General features: G+C 33.8%; 1 protein-coding gene across 4 annotated transcripts; it reads left to right on the top strand.

Annotated features, from left to right (window-relative positions):
* Positions 1–8,975: 8,975 nt before the first annotated feature.
* LOC104106158 (cycloeucalenol cycloisomerase) lies at positions 8,976–15,038 on the top strand. 4 transcript variants are annotated; one of them, XM_018774152.3, is made up of 9 exons: positions 8,976–9,083; positions 9,715–9,879; positions 9,973–10,115; positions 11,478–11,561; positions 12,063–12,104; positions 12,757–12,867; positions 12,963–13,154; positions 13,276–13,373; positions 14,621–15,038. In XM_018774152.3, exons 2-9 carry the CDS (start codon positions 9,873–9,875, stop codon positions 14,802–14,804), a joined length of 861 nt encoding a protein of 286 aa, XP_018629668.1. In that variant the 5' UTR covers positions 8,976–9,083; positions 9,715–9,872; the 3' UTR covers positions 14,805–15,038. The 4 variants fall into 4 exon arrangements, with proteins under 4 accessions (XP_018629668.1, XP_009612944.1, XP_009612945.1 ...); XM_009614649.4 differs by having other exon boundaries at positions 9,019–9,168; XM_009614650.4 differs by lacking the exon at positions 8,976–9,083 and adding an exon at positions 9,170–9,226.
* The last annotated feature ends 1,657 nt before the right edge of the window (positions 15,039–16,695 follow it).

The following is a 16,695-nucleotide window of genomic DNA, read 5'->3' as shown; positions in this document are numbered from 1 at the left end:
TGGAAAAAACTATTTTTTTTTTACTAAAACCTGAAAATAACGAAAATATTTTTTTCCCAGTTTTTACAAAACAATGCTTTAAAAAAACTGAAAAATATTTTCTAAAACAATATTTTTGTAAAACCTGGAAAACAAAAATTGAAAAATAATTTTCTAAAGCAATTAAAAACTGGAAAAAACTGAAATATTTTTAACTAAAAACTGAAAAAAAGAAAATATTTGTTTTTTTCAGTTTTTACAAAAACATTGCTTTAGAAAATTGCTTTTTAGTGTTTGTTTTCAGTTTTTACAAAAATATTATTTTAGAAAATATTTTTCAGTTTTTTTAAAGCAGTTTTTTCGTAAAAACTGGGAAAAAAATATTTTCATTTTTTTTCAGTTTTTAGTAAAAAATATTTCAATTTTTTCCAGTTTTTACAAAAAAAATTGCTTTAGAAAATTGATTTTCAGCTTTGTTTTTCCAGTTTTTACAAAAACATTGTTTTAGAAAATACTTTTCAATTTTTTCTAAAGCAGTTATTTTGTAAAAACTGAAAAAAAAATATTTTCATATTTTCAATTTTTAGTAAAAAAAATTCAGCTTTTTCTAGTTTTTTAAAAAAAGATTGTTTTAAAAAATTATTTTTCGGGTATGGGTAATGAGTCTTTTTAATTAATTAGGAGATATTTAGAATTGACCAACAGGACGATGACACGTGTCCCTTCGTTTAAATGATGGGTATATTTGAACCCAAAGTACGACTGCAGGGGTATAGATAACTCAATAGTATAACGAGGGGTATTCTTAGACCATTTTCGAAAGTAGAGGGGTATATTTGTCCCTTTGCCGTTATTATTATTAGCAACAATAATAACAAACTCAATATAATTCCACAAGCGGGATTTCAGGAGGATAATGTGTACGCAGACCTTACTCTTATTTTGTGAAGGTAGAGTGACTGTTTTCGATAGACACTCGACTCGAAGAAATAATAATAATAATAATAATAATAATAATAATAATAATAATAATAATAATAATAATAATAATAATAATAATAATAATAATAATAATAATAATATTAAAATATAAGTCCTTCAATTACTATGAATAGTTACAAATATTAATATTAAATTAGAATTTCGTACTGCTAATTATTTTTAGAAATAAACTTTCTAATCTCAAATTAGTTACTCCCTCCGGTTCACAATAAGTGACAATTTTATATTTTTATTTTGGTTCAAAGTGTCCATTTACATAATCAAGAAGGAATTAATTTTATTTTTTCAAAATTTGCCCTTATTTACATATTTCAATGTGTCAATGTAATAATTAATTAATGTTAATTTAGTGAATGCATCTTTTTTTTTCTCTAGGAGTTTATATTTTTTTAATGGGTGTGTCAAAGGTAAAGGAGAAATTTTTAGAAACCACTATTGTTTAGTGGCTATTAACTTCCTATGGGTATCATATACATAATTACTTCCTATAGCTATTATTCAATTGTTACGGTAGTGTATTCACATGTATTCGCGCTGGTGTATTCATGAATACAACAGCAAAAAGTTTCTAAAATTAGGGCAGTCCAGTTGTACGTGCATGTATTCACGTTATGTATTCATGAATACAACAATAAAAATCGCCTAAAATCAGGGCAGTCCAGTTGTACGCGCATGTATTCACATGTATTCGCGCCATGTATTCATGAATACAATAGCAAAATGCACCTAAAATCAAGGCAGTTCAGCTGTATAAAAGGCGCAATGTATTCATGAATACAGTAACGATAATCTCTTAAATGTCCAGTTATCTAAGAGAGAAGAAAAACATAAATAGCATATTTCGTGCCTCAATGGTAATATATACCATAAAATATTTATTTTGTTATAAAATATAAAAGATACATTTGCTACGAGTGGTAAAATTTCTAAGGTAAAACTGTTTGGACCGGAGCAAACAGTAGTAATTAATTTGAAATAAATCATACTTCTACGTAGAACATTTTAACTGAACGTGTCAGTTGCCAATGAACCGGCAACAGCCAGTCACCAATTCCCCCTCCAACCTCAACACTATTAAAAAGCCCAGAAATTTGATGCGCAGTTTCAACTTCTATTCTAATCAGATACCCTTAAGAAACCAAAAGACAAAGCAACAAGAAGAAGAAGTAGAAGAAAAAATAGAAGTTTCATAGCTATAGAAATCTTCTTTTGACACTGGTAAGTTCAATACACATAAATATTATAGATGCATATTCATGTCTGTTTATGCCCTCTATCTGTATGTGCACATTGATGGGAGATTTGTGTTATTTGCCTTGTCAAATTCCTCAACTTATGTTATAAGTTTCAAAGCCACGAAATGTTTTTTTTTCCCTTTACACTTTCACAAGAATCATGTATAATAATGTAGTGGTCATCCTTACGATATACTCCATATATACTTGAGATAAAGGGTGTGTTAATTAGGACATTGGTTTTTCTTTTATCCTTTGTTCAAATGAACTTTTAAGTTTGAAGAATCATTGGGGAGAAAAAAAAACTAATTTCTTGACTGCATTCATTAGGTCAATCCTTTCAACCAGTTTGGTGATTACTTTTGAATAGCTTATAGTTGATACAGTCGACCCTCTCTCTTTAACAGCCTCGTTTGTTTCGATATTATTAAGTTTTTATAGTGAATGGTTGTTATGGATAATAACGCTTAACGTTTAAATACTTTTTAGTTGTTATGGATAAAAATTATCCAAAAATCAATTGTTTTTCTTTTTTTAATGTTATATATAAAAGATAGGAAAGTTATTTAAATTTTAAATCTCAAAAGATATGCATATTTCACTAGTTAAATATTGAAGAGAGCTAATACATTATTAATAAATTCATAACTAAACATATAAAGATTTAAAATCTAAGGCAAGCATTTTAAAGCTACCTAGAAAAATATATTCTTAAGATTGATGGAAGAACTTCTTGTTTCGTAGATTTCATTCCCTTACTCCCTTACTAGTGATATAACGCTTGAATTGACGAAGATTCGTGTCCAAATCTTTAGCAAAAAGATATGCAATAGCTTTCCCTTGAAGACAATCTAATAGCTTAACAGTTAAATTTTTTATCTAAATATTATTTGAAATTTGTCCAATGGAAAAGATATCATGTGTAAATCTTCAAATCTTATTTGTTATGCAAGATAGAAACTTTGTTTAATGGAATAGATTGTGTGCATATTTTTAGAATTATTATTAGTAATCTTAAATATTCTATATGGTTGTTATAGAGAGGTGATTTTAAAAAGGGCGTTCTGCTATAAATATGGATGTTGATGTTATAGGTAAAAAGTTGTCATAGAGAGAATCTTATACAGATGGCTATCACTATCTCTCGGACAGTACCAAGTCCTCCTACAAGGCATTCTTGGCCGTGGAAAGGCATGTCTGGGTGCCTAAAGCTTTCAAGACCTTTGCTGACGCCAACAAGGACATAGTTCGAGACTTGATGTGGCACAAGGCTGGCCACCCCGTCTCTGTAAGTATCAAGGAATCAGCAGCCACTTCCCCTGCAGTTAAGTCCAAGTTGGAGTCTGAAAAGTTGTTTAGCGCAGTGTTAGGTTACCGGCCCTAGAGAATGATGTTCGTGCTGCGCTGCCCAAACTGTCCTCAACTTGTGTGAAGTGGTTTCCCCGTTCTGGGAGACAATGGGCGGTTATATGAAGGCAGATGCAATAAGAATTCGTCTACAGATTGTGCACGGGGTGGGCAGGGGAACATCCCGCTACATGCCTCCTGCTAAGTTGGACAACAACGTCACCATCGAGACGAGGAAGGAGGCACTCAACGAGCTCAAAAGGGTGGTCAAGGCGAATTCGCATAAAGTTGCGGTTGCCTACAGTTTTTACTGCGCCATGGCAGAAAATGCTGCCATGGTACGCATTCTCGCTGAAGAGTGAGTTGCCTTTGTCCTGAGCTCTTCAAAGACTTCAAGGCTGCCAAGGCAAAGGAGAGGACTGAGGGCAAGATGGAGATGCCCGAGAAGAATCTGATAAAGTAGATGTAACACTGGGCTAGCCATGCCGCACGCAGGGTAGTGGCAACTATGCCTTGCGCACCCCGGGTGAAGATGTGACACCGGACCTCCGCTCACGTCTAGCCTCAGGGGAGCGAGGTCTGTCGTCGTGGGACGAGGACTCCGGCCAGTCACCTGTTTGCGTGCACGAGCTCGTCAGTATAGGTTGGTGTGTGCGTCCTGGCCACAATGGTGGTCATGGCTATGTTAATTAGTAATGAATTAGATTCTAAAAAGGATATATATTCTCGTTGCCTACAAACATTGGTTTGGATAAAGATGATATCCAGTTTTTTTTGTATAAAACATTCTAATACTAATGTTCTATAACATTTAATGTGGTTTTTGGTGTAATGAACCATGAAGATGTTGTAAGTTTCAGATTCAAAAAGATGTTCAATTTTCTTAAAGATTTTCAAATAAATAGTTGAAAGTTATGCTTGTATTTCCTATTTTCGTTGCTTTTCTTGGTCATCCATTAGATATGAGTATAATGAAAAAGGAGTATTAGGATAATTCAGTTTGCTTTTTTCTTTTTCATTGTTTGAAATGAACTTTTAGGCTTATCATAAAGGAAAGCAACTAATTTCTTGACTATATTCTCCAGATCAATATTTTTTAAAAGTTTGATGATTTCTTTGGCATAGCTGAGTTGAGAATAACATGAAAGAGAAAGTCATTGCCTGAGAAACTTTTTTGTATTATGGGTAATTTCATTGTTTAGGATTTCCAAATTTGTGAAAAAAACAGATTTTTAGCTTTCTTCTTTCTACTGGTGGTTTTGTGTGTATCAATTAATTTGTACTTCCCAGAATATTATTATAGCACTCTCGGGCGGCGGCCCTTCCATAAAACAAGTAAAACAACTGCTTTAGGCCCCACATTTATGGAGGCCCCATTTTTTGTTATACCTAATAGGCTATGTATAAGTTTAAATGTTAATTTCTTTCTTTAACAAGTATAGAGAAGAAGAATTTGCAACTGCTATGATTTCTGCCAAGAAAATTGCACTTAGAAATGAATATTGAACCCGAATTTCGTAAGAAACGTATGATATATAGGATGTAACAATTTGATGAGAATATTGATAATAAAATCTCAAAATCTTTCGAATAGTCCTTTGGAATTGATTACTTTATATATAGTAGACAAGGCTATTTTTTTCACTTCAAAATAGATTTGAACAATTCGAAGCATATGAAAATATATTTGGTTTTCTATTTAGCAGTAAAAATTAAGATCACTAGATGATGAAAATTTGAAAAAATATTGCCTTATTCTTGAATGTTCCTTAAAGCATAATAATCAATTCGATATTGATGGTTTAGATTTATTTTCGGAGTTAAAAATATTAAGAAAAATAGTATAATTAGAAGATAACAGTTTAATCGATACACTCAGTCAAATAAAAAAATTTGATTCTTTTTTCAATGCTTATATTATTTATGGAATAATGGTAATAGCTCTTATTTCCGTTGTTTCAGCGGAAGTAAATTTTCAAAATTAAAATTAATAAAATCTCACCTAATATAAATAATGTCTCAATAAAGATTAAATGGATTAGCTATATTGTCAATTAAGAAAGACTTATTAGGAGTTATTGATTATAAGAAAATTGTTAATAACTTTGTATCTAAGAAATGCTAGAAAAATAGACTTCAAATAAATAAATAATTTAAAAAAAAAAAATTAAGGCCCCTCATAAAGTTTGGCTTTAGGCCACAAAACTCGTCGGGTCGCCCCTGATAGCACTGTACTGACAACACTGAACAACAGCCGCAACATCAGAGCTTGGTACTATCATGGTTATATTCTGGCGTTTGATATTAGTAGTATTAAAAACTTAAACATGTCAACGTTTACGTGGCTAGGTCAATGTTTATGTGGCTATAGAAAGAGGTCATTTTTTTTGGAGGGTCATATAAACTAGATGGAAGAGTATTATTCTATGAGAAATAAATTATTATTCATTTTTTGTATTTCTAACAATGGAAATTTTACCTCCTACAGCAAAAGTAAAATTGTTGTAGGAAGAGTATTATTCTATGAGAAATAAATTATTATTCATTCTTTGTATCTCTAACAATGGAAAAATTACCTCCTACAGTAAAGGTATACACCGTATTTATTATAAATCAAAATTATTTTAAAATATTATTTTCTATAGCTACCTTTTATATTTTATAGCAAAATAAGTATTTTATGGTATATACTACCATTGAGGCATGAAATAAGACAGGAAATATGCTATATATACTTTTTCTCTCTCTTAGACAGCTAGACATACCTATTTTTAAGGGATTGCCGTTTCTGTATTCATGAATACATTGCGCGAATACATGTGAATACATGCGCGTACAGCTGTATTCATGAATACAGCAGCGCGAATACATATGAATACATGCGCGTACAGCTGTATTCATGAATACAGCAGCGCGAATACATATGAATACATGCGCGTACAGCTGGACTGCCCTGATTTTAGGCATTTTTTGCTGCTGTATTCATGAATACATGGCGCGAATACATGTGAATACATGCGCGTACAATTGGACTGTCCTGATTTTAGGCGCTTTTTACTGTTGTATTCATGAATACAGCAGCGCGAATACATGTGAATACATGCGCGTACAGCTGGACTGCCCTGAATTTAGGCATTTTTTGGCTGTTGTATTTATGAATACATGACACGAATACATATGAATACATGTGCGTACAGCTGGGCTGCCATGATTTTAGGCGTTTTTGTTGCTGTATTCATGAATACAGCATCGCGAATACATATGAATACATTACCATAACAACTGAATAGTAGCTATAGGAAGTAATTATGTATATGGTAGCTATAGCAATTTAATAGCCGCTAAACAATAGTGATTTCTGAAAATTCCTCTATAACAATTCATATAATCCAACCACGCTAGTTAGGTGGGTTGGGTTGTTCTTCTCGTAACCCATTAATCATTTGGGTTCTAACTCTATATTTATTGATGGGATCTTTACACAAATAGCCGGCCATATTTATTATTTACTTTCTAGTCATATACATAGACTATACATTAAAGATACATAATTATACACATATAATATATAAATTATGCATATATTATATATCCACCGGCTATTTTTAATTTAAGCAATTGGATGAACGACTATTTGGGTTAATTCTTCTTTATTGATTGGCCTCATTATCTTGGTTGGGCTGGTCCATAGGCCGAACATTAAAATTACAAGCACTCTGATTTTGAAGGGGTAAGCCGGTAAGGGCTCAAATAGCCACCAGGAGAACCGGTATTTAAAGAAAAGTCGAAATTTACAAAGTATTTAATGTTTAGCCACTTTAGAATCTAAAGAGAAAATTGCGGGTTTGGACTTTCAACTTTAGTTCGGGACTAAGTTGGGACTAGCCAAGCCTAACTTCAGACGTTTATTGAAGTTGAATTTTAAAATTTGAAATTTAGACCTTCGGGCTAAAATTTGAAAACTTTCAAATTAAAGATTTGAAGTTGAGAACTAGTTAAACCTAACTTCAGACTAAAATAACAGAAGTTCACTCTACTCATTTACAAGACATATAACAACTTATTTTTGGCATGGGACAAGGTGGCGATTTTGAATAATTCTACAATTCTTCGAAGAGTGTACTCAAAACCAGGCATATTTTTACCAACAACATCTAATTGAGAAGTAATCTATGATTTTGCTTCAGAAATTCGATTTGTATTACGAAAAATTTCAAGTGCTTATCCACCTAATAACTCATCCATCTATTTTCTTCAAACACGAGACCTAAGCAATCATCATCGCCCCCACCCCCCACAAAAAAAGAAAAAAGAAAAAAGGGAAAAGTAAAACCAAATTACAAATTTGTCTAAACTAACATCTTCATAGAGCAGCAGTGTTTGTTTGGAGTTGCCATCTTCAGGCTAAAATTTACTATTTTTATAAATTGGCTATTTTTTAAATAGCACATGTAAAAACAAATAACTCCAAATTCCACGCTTTCAAAAAAGCAGTTCACGAATTAGACCACGACATACATATGGCTAGATTGATTTGGCATTTTGAAGGTTCTTCCAATGATTGGACCAATAAATTTTATTATAGTCGTGGCGAAACATGATTTCAAACTTATGGGTTCAAGATCCTAACTTTTTTAAGTTATTGCATTTTAAATTAATAATTTATATATATTTAATAAACTTTTAAGATAAATACATGATTTGTACCAAAATTATTGAGTTCAGTAGAACTCGTAGCTGACACTTAGCTCCGCCTCGGACCTTGCATTAAATGGAGACCTAACTCAAGGTACAACTGATAAGACATAATCATTTTGGGGTAAGAATTTGTTTTCAAATGTCACTATAGAGTACAACCTATTTAATTTAAGATCATTTTGAGCCATTGCAATCAAATCCGTTAAAATTTAAAAGGATTACTTTGATTAATAAATTAATCTGGCACTCTAGTGGTGTAATTTATCCTAATTTATCTATCACTATTGCTATATTAATAATGTAAAGATTTTCTTAGCTATCAATCATCTAAAAGATACCTAAAGAAAAAGAAAAATTTATAATTTTCTGCTACATCATACTATAAAAATAATCTCGTTCCTCAAAAATATAAAGATAAACTGACACAAAAATGGACCTACCCTTTGGGTAGCGGGGTCACCGCTCCGTAACTTTGAAATATATATATATATATATATATATATTAAATAACAAATATATATTTTTATTGATACCATAGAATTTAAATCTTTCACGATTATATTAGTGGATTTGGAGGTTGCAATTTGACTTTTAGCGCATTGCTAGGTTGGATTCCAACTCCAACATTGGCTCAAAACAAAATTGGATTCAAGTCCAGGCCTCCGATTTGACAGTTATATTAAACTCTTTTTTCTTTTTCAGATCCACTAGTTTCCTTTCTTTAATTCTAAACTGAGCTGTCTTTACAGAGTTTCACACTTTCACTAAGCAAAACAAAAGAGCACGTCCAAAAATATAGATTAAAAAAGAAAGATAAAAAAGGTTGTCCCTTTCTTTTCTGTTATATTATTCTTTTCAATCTTTTTCTTAATCTCTTCTTCATCAAAGATCCGTGGACTCTTTTTAGGTACATTCGCTTCTATTTTTGCTCATTTTTCTACTTTTCAATGCTTAATGCAAAAAGGGTAATGTTCTTTTTTTGTGAACTGAATTTATGATTGCTGTATTTTAAAAATCTCACTTTTAACTCAGTATAGATTGTGTATTTAATTGGCGGGTCAACATTGGTTTTATCATTCTTGGAGGTTATTATACTAAAGATTATACTTTGGAATGTGGGTAGTGATGATTTCTTTAATTTGTATAGTTTTCCAGGTTTTAGGTTATTCACATTTGGATTTGCAATATAGTTTAAGAGTTTAAGGGCAAGTTTTAGTTTGGGATAAAGCTAAATAATTTTTGGTTTTCTCCAAGTTCAAAGTTTGAGAGAGGAGGAAACTTTTTTTTTTTTAATAAAATCTTTTGGACAAGTAAAAAATTCCACTTTTAATTCACTGTAAAAATGTTTATTTAATTGGTGGGTCAACATTGGTTTTTATTATTCTTGGCGGTTATTATTAAAGATTAAATTTTGGAATGTGGGTTGTGATTATTTCTTAATTTTTATTTGCAGGTTTTAGGTTATTCACAATTTGATTTGCCATATTGTTGTTTATGAGTTTAAGGGCAAGTTCTAGTTTGTGACACAGCTAATAAATTTTGGGTTTTCTCCAAGTTCAAATTTTGAGTGAGGAGGAAGCTCTTTTTTTGACAATTAAGCTGTGGAAATAAATGGGAGGTAAGTTTTGGGATTTTACCTACTTGGGATTTAGTTATTTTGGTGTGTAAGTTCTTTTCTTTGTTATTGTTTCTGATGTATGGATTTGACCAGGTAGTAAAGTGACTAGTTCAACTTCCAGTCTGTGGTTAGCTCAAAACCCTAGCAAGAGATGGGGTGAAGTGTTCTTTCTGCTCTACACTCCCTTTTGGCTCACCTTGTGCCTTGGTGTTGTTGTCCCGTATAAGCTCTATGAGGTGTGTGACATGTAACTTATTAGCTACCGGTTCAACCGAACCCAGTATTTTTGACACAAAACATGTATATATATATTTATGTATGTGTGTATGTGTGAAAAGTCATTAAATTCTAACAATGTATTATATTTGAATCCATAATTACAAAAGTACAAAAAATTCAGTGCTTAGAATTTTTAAGGCTGAACTCCTCAAGTTTAAATCATGAATCCCCTTCTAGTTCGAATGCCATTGAATCGAGTGAACTTTCTCATCTAAAAGTTTAAGCTTTCGAGAGGAAGGATGCACTTGTATTTATTTATTTTGAATCTTAACAAATGCGTTAGAAACTTGGTGAGTTTCTGAAGGTTGTAGATTTTATTTGTCTGTTTAAACTGTGACTTCTTGTTCAGTTCGTGTTGATTTTTGAAAAATTTTCTATCAGGGGAAGTAGAATAGGGAAATCAGAGAAAAGGGTTGTGTAAAGGGAAGTAAATTTTCCTCATCACTATTGCCTATCGGAATGAAATTAGCCAGATAGATTGAAGTGTATGGATTTTATCAACAAAAAGGAAAAAAAGATTGGAGTGTATTGAGGATGCATACGGCCGACCCAATCAGATTGGAATTGCGACTTGTTGATAGATTGTCATATTGCCTACAGAAGGAACGAGCAATGTGCAAAATTTAATGAGCAGCCATAAATTTTGCAGGATTCAACTTGTGATGAAAGTTAGTGAAATCTTATAAATTTCTATGAGGCATCTTGAAATGTTGAAACATCAGATATAAATAATTAAAGATAGTAAATATTTCGATTCTGGTTTTGCTTGTGGGTAATGCTGTAAGAACCAACGGATTATCCTTATCTTCTAGGCACCCTAGAGACTTCCTATTTTATTAGGCACCATATTTTCATGTTGGGAAACAAGCCCCTGTGTAGAGGTCAGCATGTCCTAATTGTGTCTGTTGATACCGCTATAGTTGATACTTTTCAAGAAAAGAGTGACTCATTCTCCTATTTGATAGGCTTTGTTAATTGGCGGGCGGTGAGAGAGAGTGTGTTACAGACCAACTCCTTACTGTTGCTTAAATGGCTTCCCAGTTTCTTCTGATGAACTATCCTTCTTCTAGTCAAGCTTCTGCTGCTGAATGATGCAAAATTTTCTTTAAAATTTTAAATCGTGGCTTTACTAATATGATTATTCCTACTCACTCCCATGGTTACGTGGCTAAAAAGTTACATCTGATGGTTTACTAATTGTTGAGCTAATCTCTGTGTGTGTGTGTGTGTGTCTTGTATATAGTGAATTTTCGTGCTTTCTCTTGTTATGATACTGCATGCTTAGCATTTGTAACTTACAGAGTGGCTTATTGTGACAGAATTTTACAGAGTGGGAGTACCTCTTGCTGGGGCTTATTTCTGCACTTCCTGCTTTCTTTGTACCCGTGATATTTGTTGGAAAGGTAAATTGCTGTCTCCTTTTTCCTACTACTGGAGCTGTTTTAGTGAATCAACAATTTAAGAACTGGACCTGTAAAGGTTTCAGTGGCTAATTTAGCTGCAACGTGATTTTTGCAACCATATTTCTTATCAAATTACTACATTATCTTTTTGTCATCTTTTCTCATATCAAACTGCACTCAGTTAGGTCATTGTGGATCTGTTAATGAAGGAGACAAATTGCTCATTTTTGATAAAAAGGAGATAAATTACTCATAACTTTTGTGTTTAATATAGGAGATAAAACGACTTGTTATGAGTCTAAATTCTCATGTGCAAACTGTTGCATTTGAGTGATGAGCCTTTTCCTGTAATTAGCCAAGCTCTTGAGTGCAACTTCTTCATGTCAATTCTTGATGATATACATAACTAGTTAAATCAACATAGTTAAAAAGATGAGCTTTACAGGATTTACTAAAAAAACTAGTCACATGAAGGCTTACTATTACGTGTAACTTTTGCAGGCTGACAGGAGCATTCCTTGGAAGGATCGTTATTGGGTAAAGGCAAGTGTTCTTGAAGAAGAAATATCAATTTCTTGTCTGCAATTTTAAGGACCCATCTATAAGCCTCTATTATGATTGGTTTCTATATTCAATTTTCATATGACACATGGACAAAAGCAGACTCAGTTTGGAAAAATTCTCGTGGAGAAAAAAGATAAATATAAGTGACAGAAAAAGACAGGACATCATTTTTTGTGGCCATAGCTGCTTGTGAAATTGGGTTGTCTTTCTTGATTTATGATGCTTGAGCTCGCTCATCAGCATTTGGTGCTAACTGCTAAAAGACAACAACAACAACAACCCAGTATAATCCCACTAGTGGGGTCTGGGGAGGGTAGTGTGTACGCAGACCTTACCCCTACCCTGGGGTAGAGAGTCTGTTTCCGATAGACCCTCGGCTCCCTCCCTCTAAGAACTCCCACCTTGCTCTTGGGGTGACTCGAACTCACAACCTCTTGGTTGGAAGTGGAGGGTGCTCACCACTAGAGCAACCCACTCTTGTCTTTAATTGGCACATGTTAATTTATTTCAGATTCTTAGTTGATTAATGTGGCATAGAAAAGAAATTTCCTTGCTACTTATTTCGTGATTTTACGATCCTATCTTTTGGTGCTTGTATGGACTACTGACTATTGACTTGCTGTTATACCAGGCTAATCTCTGGATAGCAATTTTCACTTATGTTGGGAATTACTTTTGGACCCACTATTTCTTCACTGTTTTGGGAGCTTCTTATACATTTCCATCTTGGAAGATGAATAATGTAAGCCACCTGTTAGGAATTTTTTCATTAGACCCCCATCCTTTACTTGGATTTTTCATCTTCTAAAAGCTTTATCGTCGTGTAACTCTGTGCAGGTACCCCATACAACTTTCCTTCTAGCACATGTTTGCTTCCTGTTTTACCATGTCTCGGCAAACATGACCCTTCGTAGACTACAACATGCTATTGCTGATTTGCCCGAGAATATTCAGTGGGCCTTCAGGGCTGGATGGATTCTGGCATATGCTTATTTTATAGCTTATTTGGAGACATTAGCTATTTCCAATGTAAGTGGTCCATTGTGAGAGTCCAGAAATATCTTACTTAAGGGTATATAGCCTTATCAGATGCCTTTGAGATATAAGCATAAGGTTATAAACACCACTTGTTTGTTTCTGACCTCTGCAGTTTCCATACTATGACTTCGTGGACCGAGCTATTATGTATAAAGTTGGCTCGTTGTTTTATGCAATCTACTTCATTGTAAGCTATCCAATGTTTTTCAGGTAAGAACTTCACCTGTAATTTCTGCCCCTGAAGTTCCCCTAGTGCAGATATCATTTATTTACAGCATAATTACAATGTCGCTTTTATAAAATCTTATAAATTTTTACTTTTGAGTGCATCAAAAAATTGAAGTAGAGTGAGATACTAGCAGATCAGTACTAAACTAGATTGGAAAATGAGGCAAATATGTAAGAAGATCGATGGATCACCACACAGACTATCTAAGTTACAACATATTTTTGCAATATTCAGTAGAATTGCTTTAAGATGCCTATTACCGGAGCAGCAACAAACAACAACAACACACCCAGTATATTCCCAGAATTCCCAGTGTGGGGTCTGGGGATTATGAGAGCAGCCAAAATTGAGTTTTTATGAGATGTACTTTGACAAGATTTCACATAAAAAGGGGAAAAGATTGTATGCTGAAAGGAACACGGGTTCTGAAGTTTAGCTTGCCTCACTCCATGTAGAGCAGTGAGATGCTCATTTTTTACTCTCCATATCCATTATGGCTTCTCTACCTTCACAAGGTAGAGGTAAGGTTTGCGTACATATTTCCCAGACCCCACTTGTGGGATTATACTGGGTTTGTTGTGGTTGTTGTTGTAACATCCATTATGGCTCCAAAGGTTTTATTGGCCAACTGACTGACCTTGCAATTAAGTTTTGAGGAAGCAACAGATTAGTGCGTTATTGAGTTGATTGATGTTGCTCTAAGTGTTAAAGGGGCTATCTGAAGTCATGATCTTTCTTTTAGCGGTGCAGTAGCTCTCTTTGATATTTTCTAGATGGCCATTGATGAATATTACAACAAGATTTAGTGTACATTAAATATTGAATAGGAAAATGTAACGGTTCACTGGACATTAATTATTGAAATTTTTTACGTTTTGCTTTTGAAAGTGCGTTCTAGAACCGTCCGCAACACAAACACCCTTGTAACCATTTTGGATTTTAACCAAGATTAGGTGATCTAACACCATGTTGTCAGAGGCGGATCCAGGATTTAAACTTTCTCGCCTCGAGTTTGGGATTCTTCCACAACCCAATTTGGTTTACTCGGTTCAGGGTCTGAGCCAAAAGATCGGGTATGAATGAACCCATAACATATACACTACATCCGCCTCTGCATGTTATACCAGTGTCGTTAGTTATTATAGCCAGGAACCTTATCATTTTAACGCTATGCTTCCTAACGAATCATTTGTGAGTTCTGTTGATGGTTGTTTGCTTTAATGCACAGGGTTGATGAGAAACCTGGTGATTCGTGGGACTTGCCAAGAGTGTCCATTGATGCTTTGGGTGCTGCAATGCTCGTCACAATTTTACTCGACTTATGGCGCCTTTTTCTAGGCCCCATTGTTCCAATGGCAGAAACCAAACAATGCCTTCAATCAGGACTCCCATGGTTTTCAGTGACATCTTGAAGGAGTTTCAATCGCGACGTGTGAAGTCAACAGCTTCTGCAAAATCAGAAGTTTAGGTCTCTTGAAATGATGTTGAGTGGATCAGTTTAGGCCCTTGTTGTACTCTTACCAACTTTAGACAACCTCAGAATGATGTTCACTTGTACTCTTCTTGAATTCTTATGTTTTATTAGCTTCTAAGGAACTGGAAAGCAAGTTAGCCAGTAAAAGCAGTTTCAGATTTCTTGGTGCCAATATTCTGAATTGGTTGATAAGAAAGAAGAAAAATAGGGGTAATAAAAGTGGATGAGTTGGTTACATTCTCATGTTAGCATTTTGAGCCCCTCTAAAATTGTATGGAGAAAAAACCAATCCTGCCAAAAAAAGGAAAATATTATAAATATTACTCAAAGTAACAATATAGAACAAGGAAAAATAAGCTAAGAGATATAGAGAGAAAGAGAGGAAGATATATTCTTATTTCTTCTTCAATTGTATGTATTTTTCTATTTATTACAAGGCCTTTATATAGGCATGAAAAGTGAAGAAAAATATGTCATTGAATATGTCACTAAGCATAGAAATATGTCATTGAATATATCATTAAGCATTTGAGAAGATCATGGAGGAAGAATAGACATCCACCATAATTTGATTTTTCTTATAACACCCTCTTTTGGATGTCGATAGATAATGTGCCTCGTTAAAACCTTATTAGGAAAAAACCCAATTGGAAAAAAAAAAATTAGTGAAGGAAAAAGAGTACACATGTTTCGAAATACGCCTTTTGGTTGCCTCGTTAAAAACCTTGCAAGAAAAACCCAGTGGGACAAAATCTTGTAAGGGAAAAAGAGTACAACGCGTATTAACTCCCCCTGATGAGAGCATCAATTCACATCCTTGAGCCTTTGCATCCCAATCTTGTACACTAGTTTCTTGAAGGTTGATGCCGGTAGAGATTTGGTGAACAAATCAGCCATATTATCACTTGAACGGATCTGTTGCACATTGATATCACCATTCTTCTGAAGATCATGTGTGAAAAATAACTTTGGTGAAATGTGCTTTGTCCTATCCCCTTTTATGAATTCTTCCTTCAATTGGGCTATGCATGCTGCATTGTCTTCATACAAAATTGTAGGTAGTTTGTCACACTTCAAACCACATTTGTCTCGAATAAGATGTATTACAGACCTCAACCATACACATTCTCGACTTGCTTCATGAATAGCAATTATCTTAGCATGATTAGATGAAGTAGCCACGATTGATTGCTTAGTCGATCACCAAGATATGACAGTGCCTCCATATGTAAACACATAGCCCGTTTGAGATCGAGCCTTGTGTGGGTCAGATAAATACCCAACATCGGCATAACCAACAGGATCAGGACTGCAATCATTGCCATAAAATAATCCCATATCGGTAGTCCCTTTTAGATACCGTAATATGTGTTTGATTCCATTCCAATGTATCCTTGTAGGAGCAGAGCTATATCTTGCTAAGACATTAACTGAAAAAATTATGTCAGGCCTTGTAGTGTTAGCAAGATACATTAGTGCACTAATTGCACTAAGATATGGTACTTCGAGACCAAAAAGCTCTTCATTCTTTTCTTGAGGTCGGAACGGGTCCTTATTCACATCAAGCGATCGAATAATTATCAGAGTACTTAATGGATGTGCTCTATCCATGTAAAACCGTTTCAATACCTTTTCTATGTAGGCAGATTGATGAACAAAAGTCTCGTTTGCCAAATGTTCAATTTGCAAACCAAGACATAATTTTGTCTTTCCTAGATCTTTCATCTCGAATTCCTTCTTTAAATAATCAATTGCCTTTTGGAGTTCTGTAGGAGTTCCAATAAGGTTTATGTCATCAATATATACAGCAAGTACAACAAACTCCGATG

The sequence above is a fragment of the Nicotiana tomentosiformis genome, chromosome 12 (assembly GCF_000390325.3).
Source record: "Nicotiana tomentosiformis chromosome 12, ASM39032v3, whole genome shotgun sequence".
NCBI lineage: Eukaryota > Viridiplantae > Streptophyta > Magnoliopsida > Solanales > Solanaceae > Nicotiana > Nicotiana tomentosiformis.
Note: the sequence above shows the minus strand (reverse complement) of the source record. Positions and strands in the feature narration are given on the sequence as shown.

Excerpts from the sequence above, each read along its gene's own strand:
- LOC104106158 (XM_018774152.3), top strand. Across the intron at positions 11,562-12,062 it reads CCGTGATATTTGTTGGAAAG|GCTGACAGGAGCATTCCTTG; the intron begins GTAAATTGCTGT and ends TAACTTTTGCAG. Across the intron at positions 13,374-14,620 it reads AGCTATCCAATGTTTTTCAG|GGTTGATGAGAAACCTGGTG; the intron begins GTAAGAACTTCA and ends TTTAATGCACAG.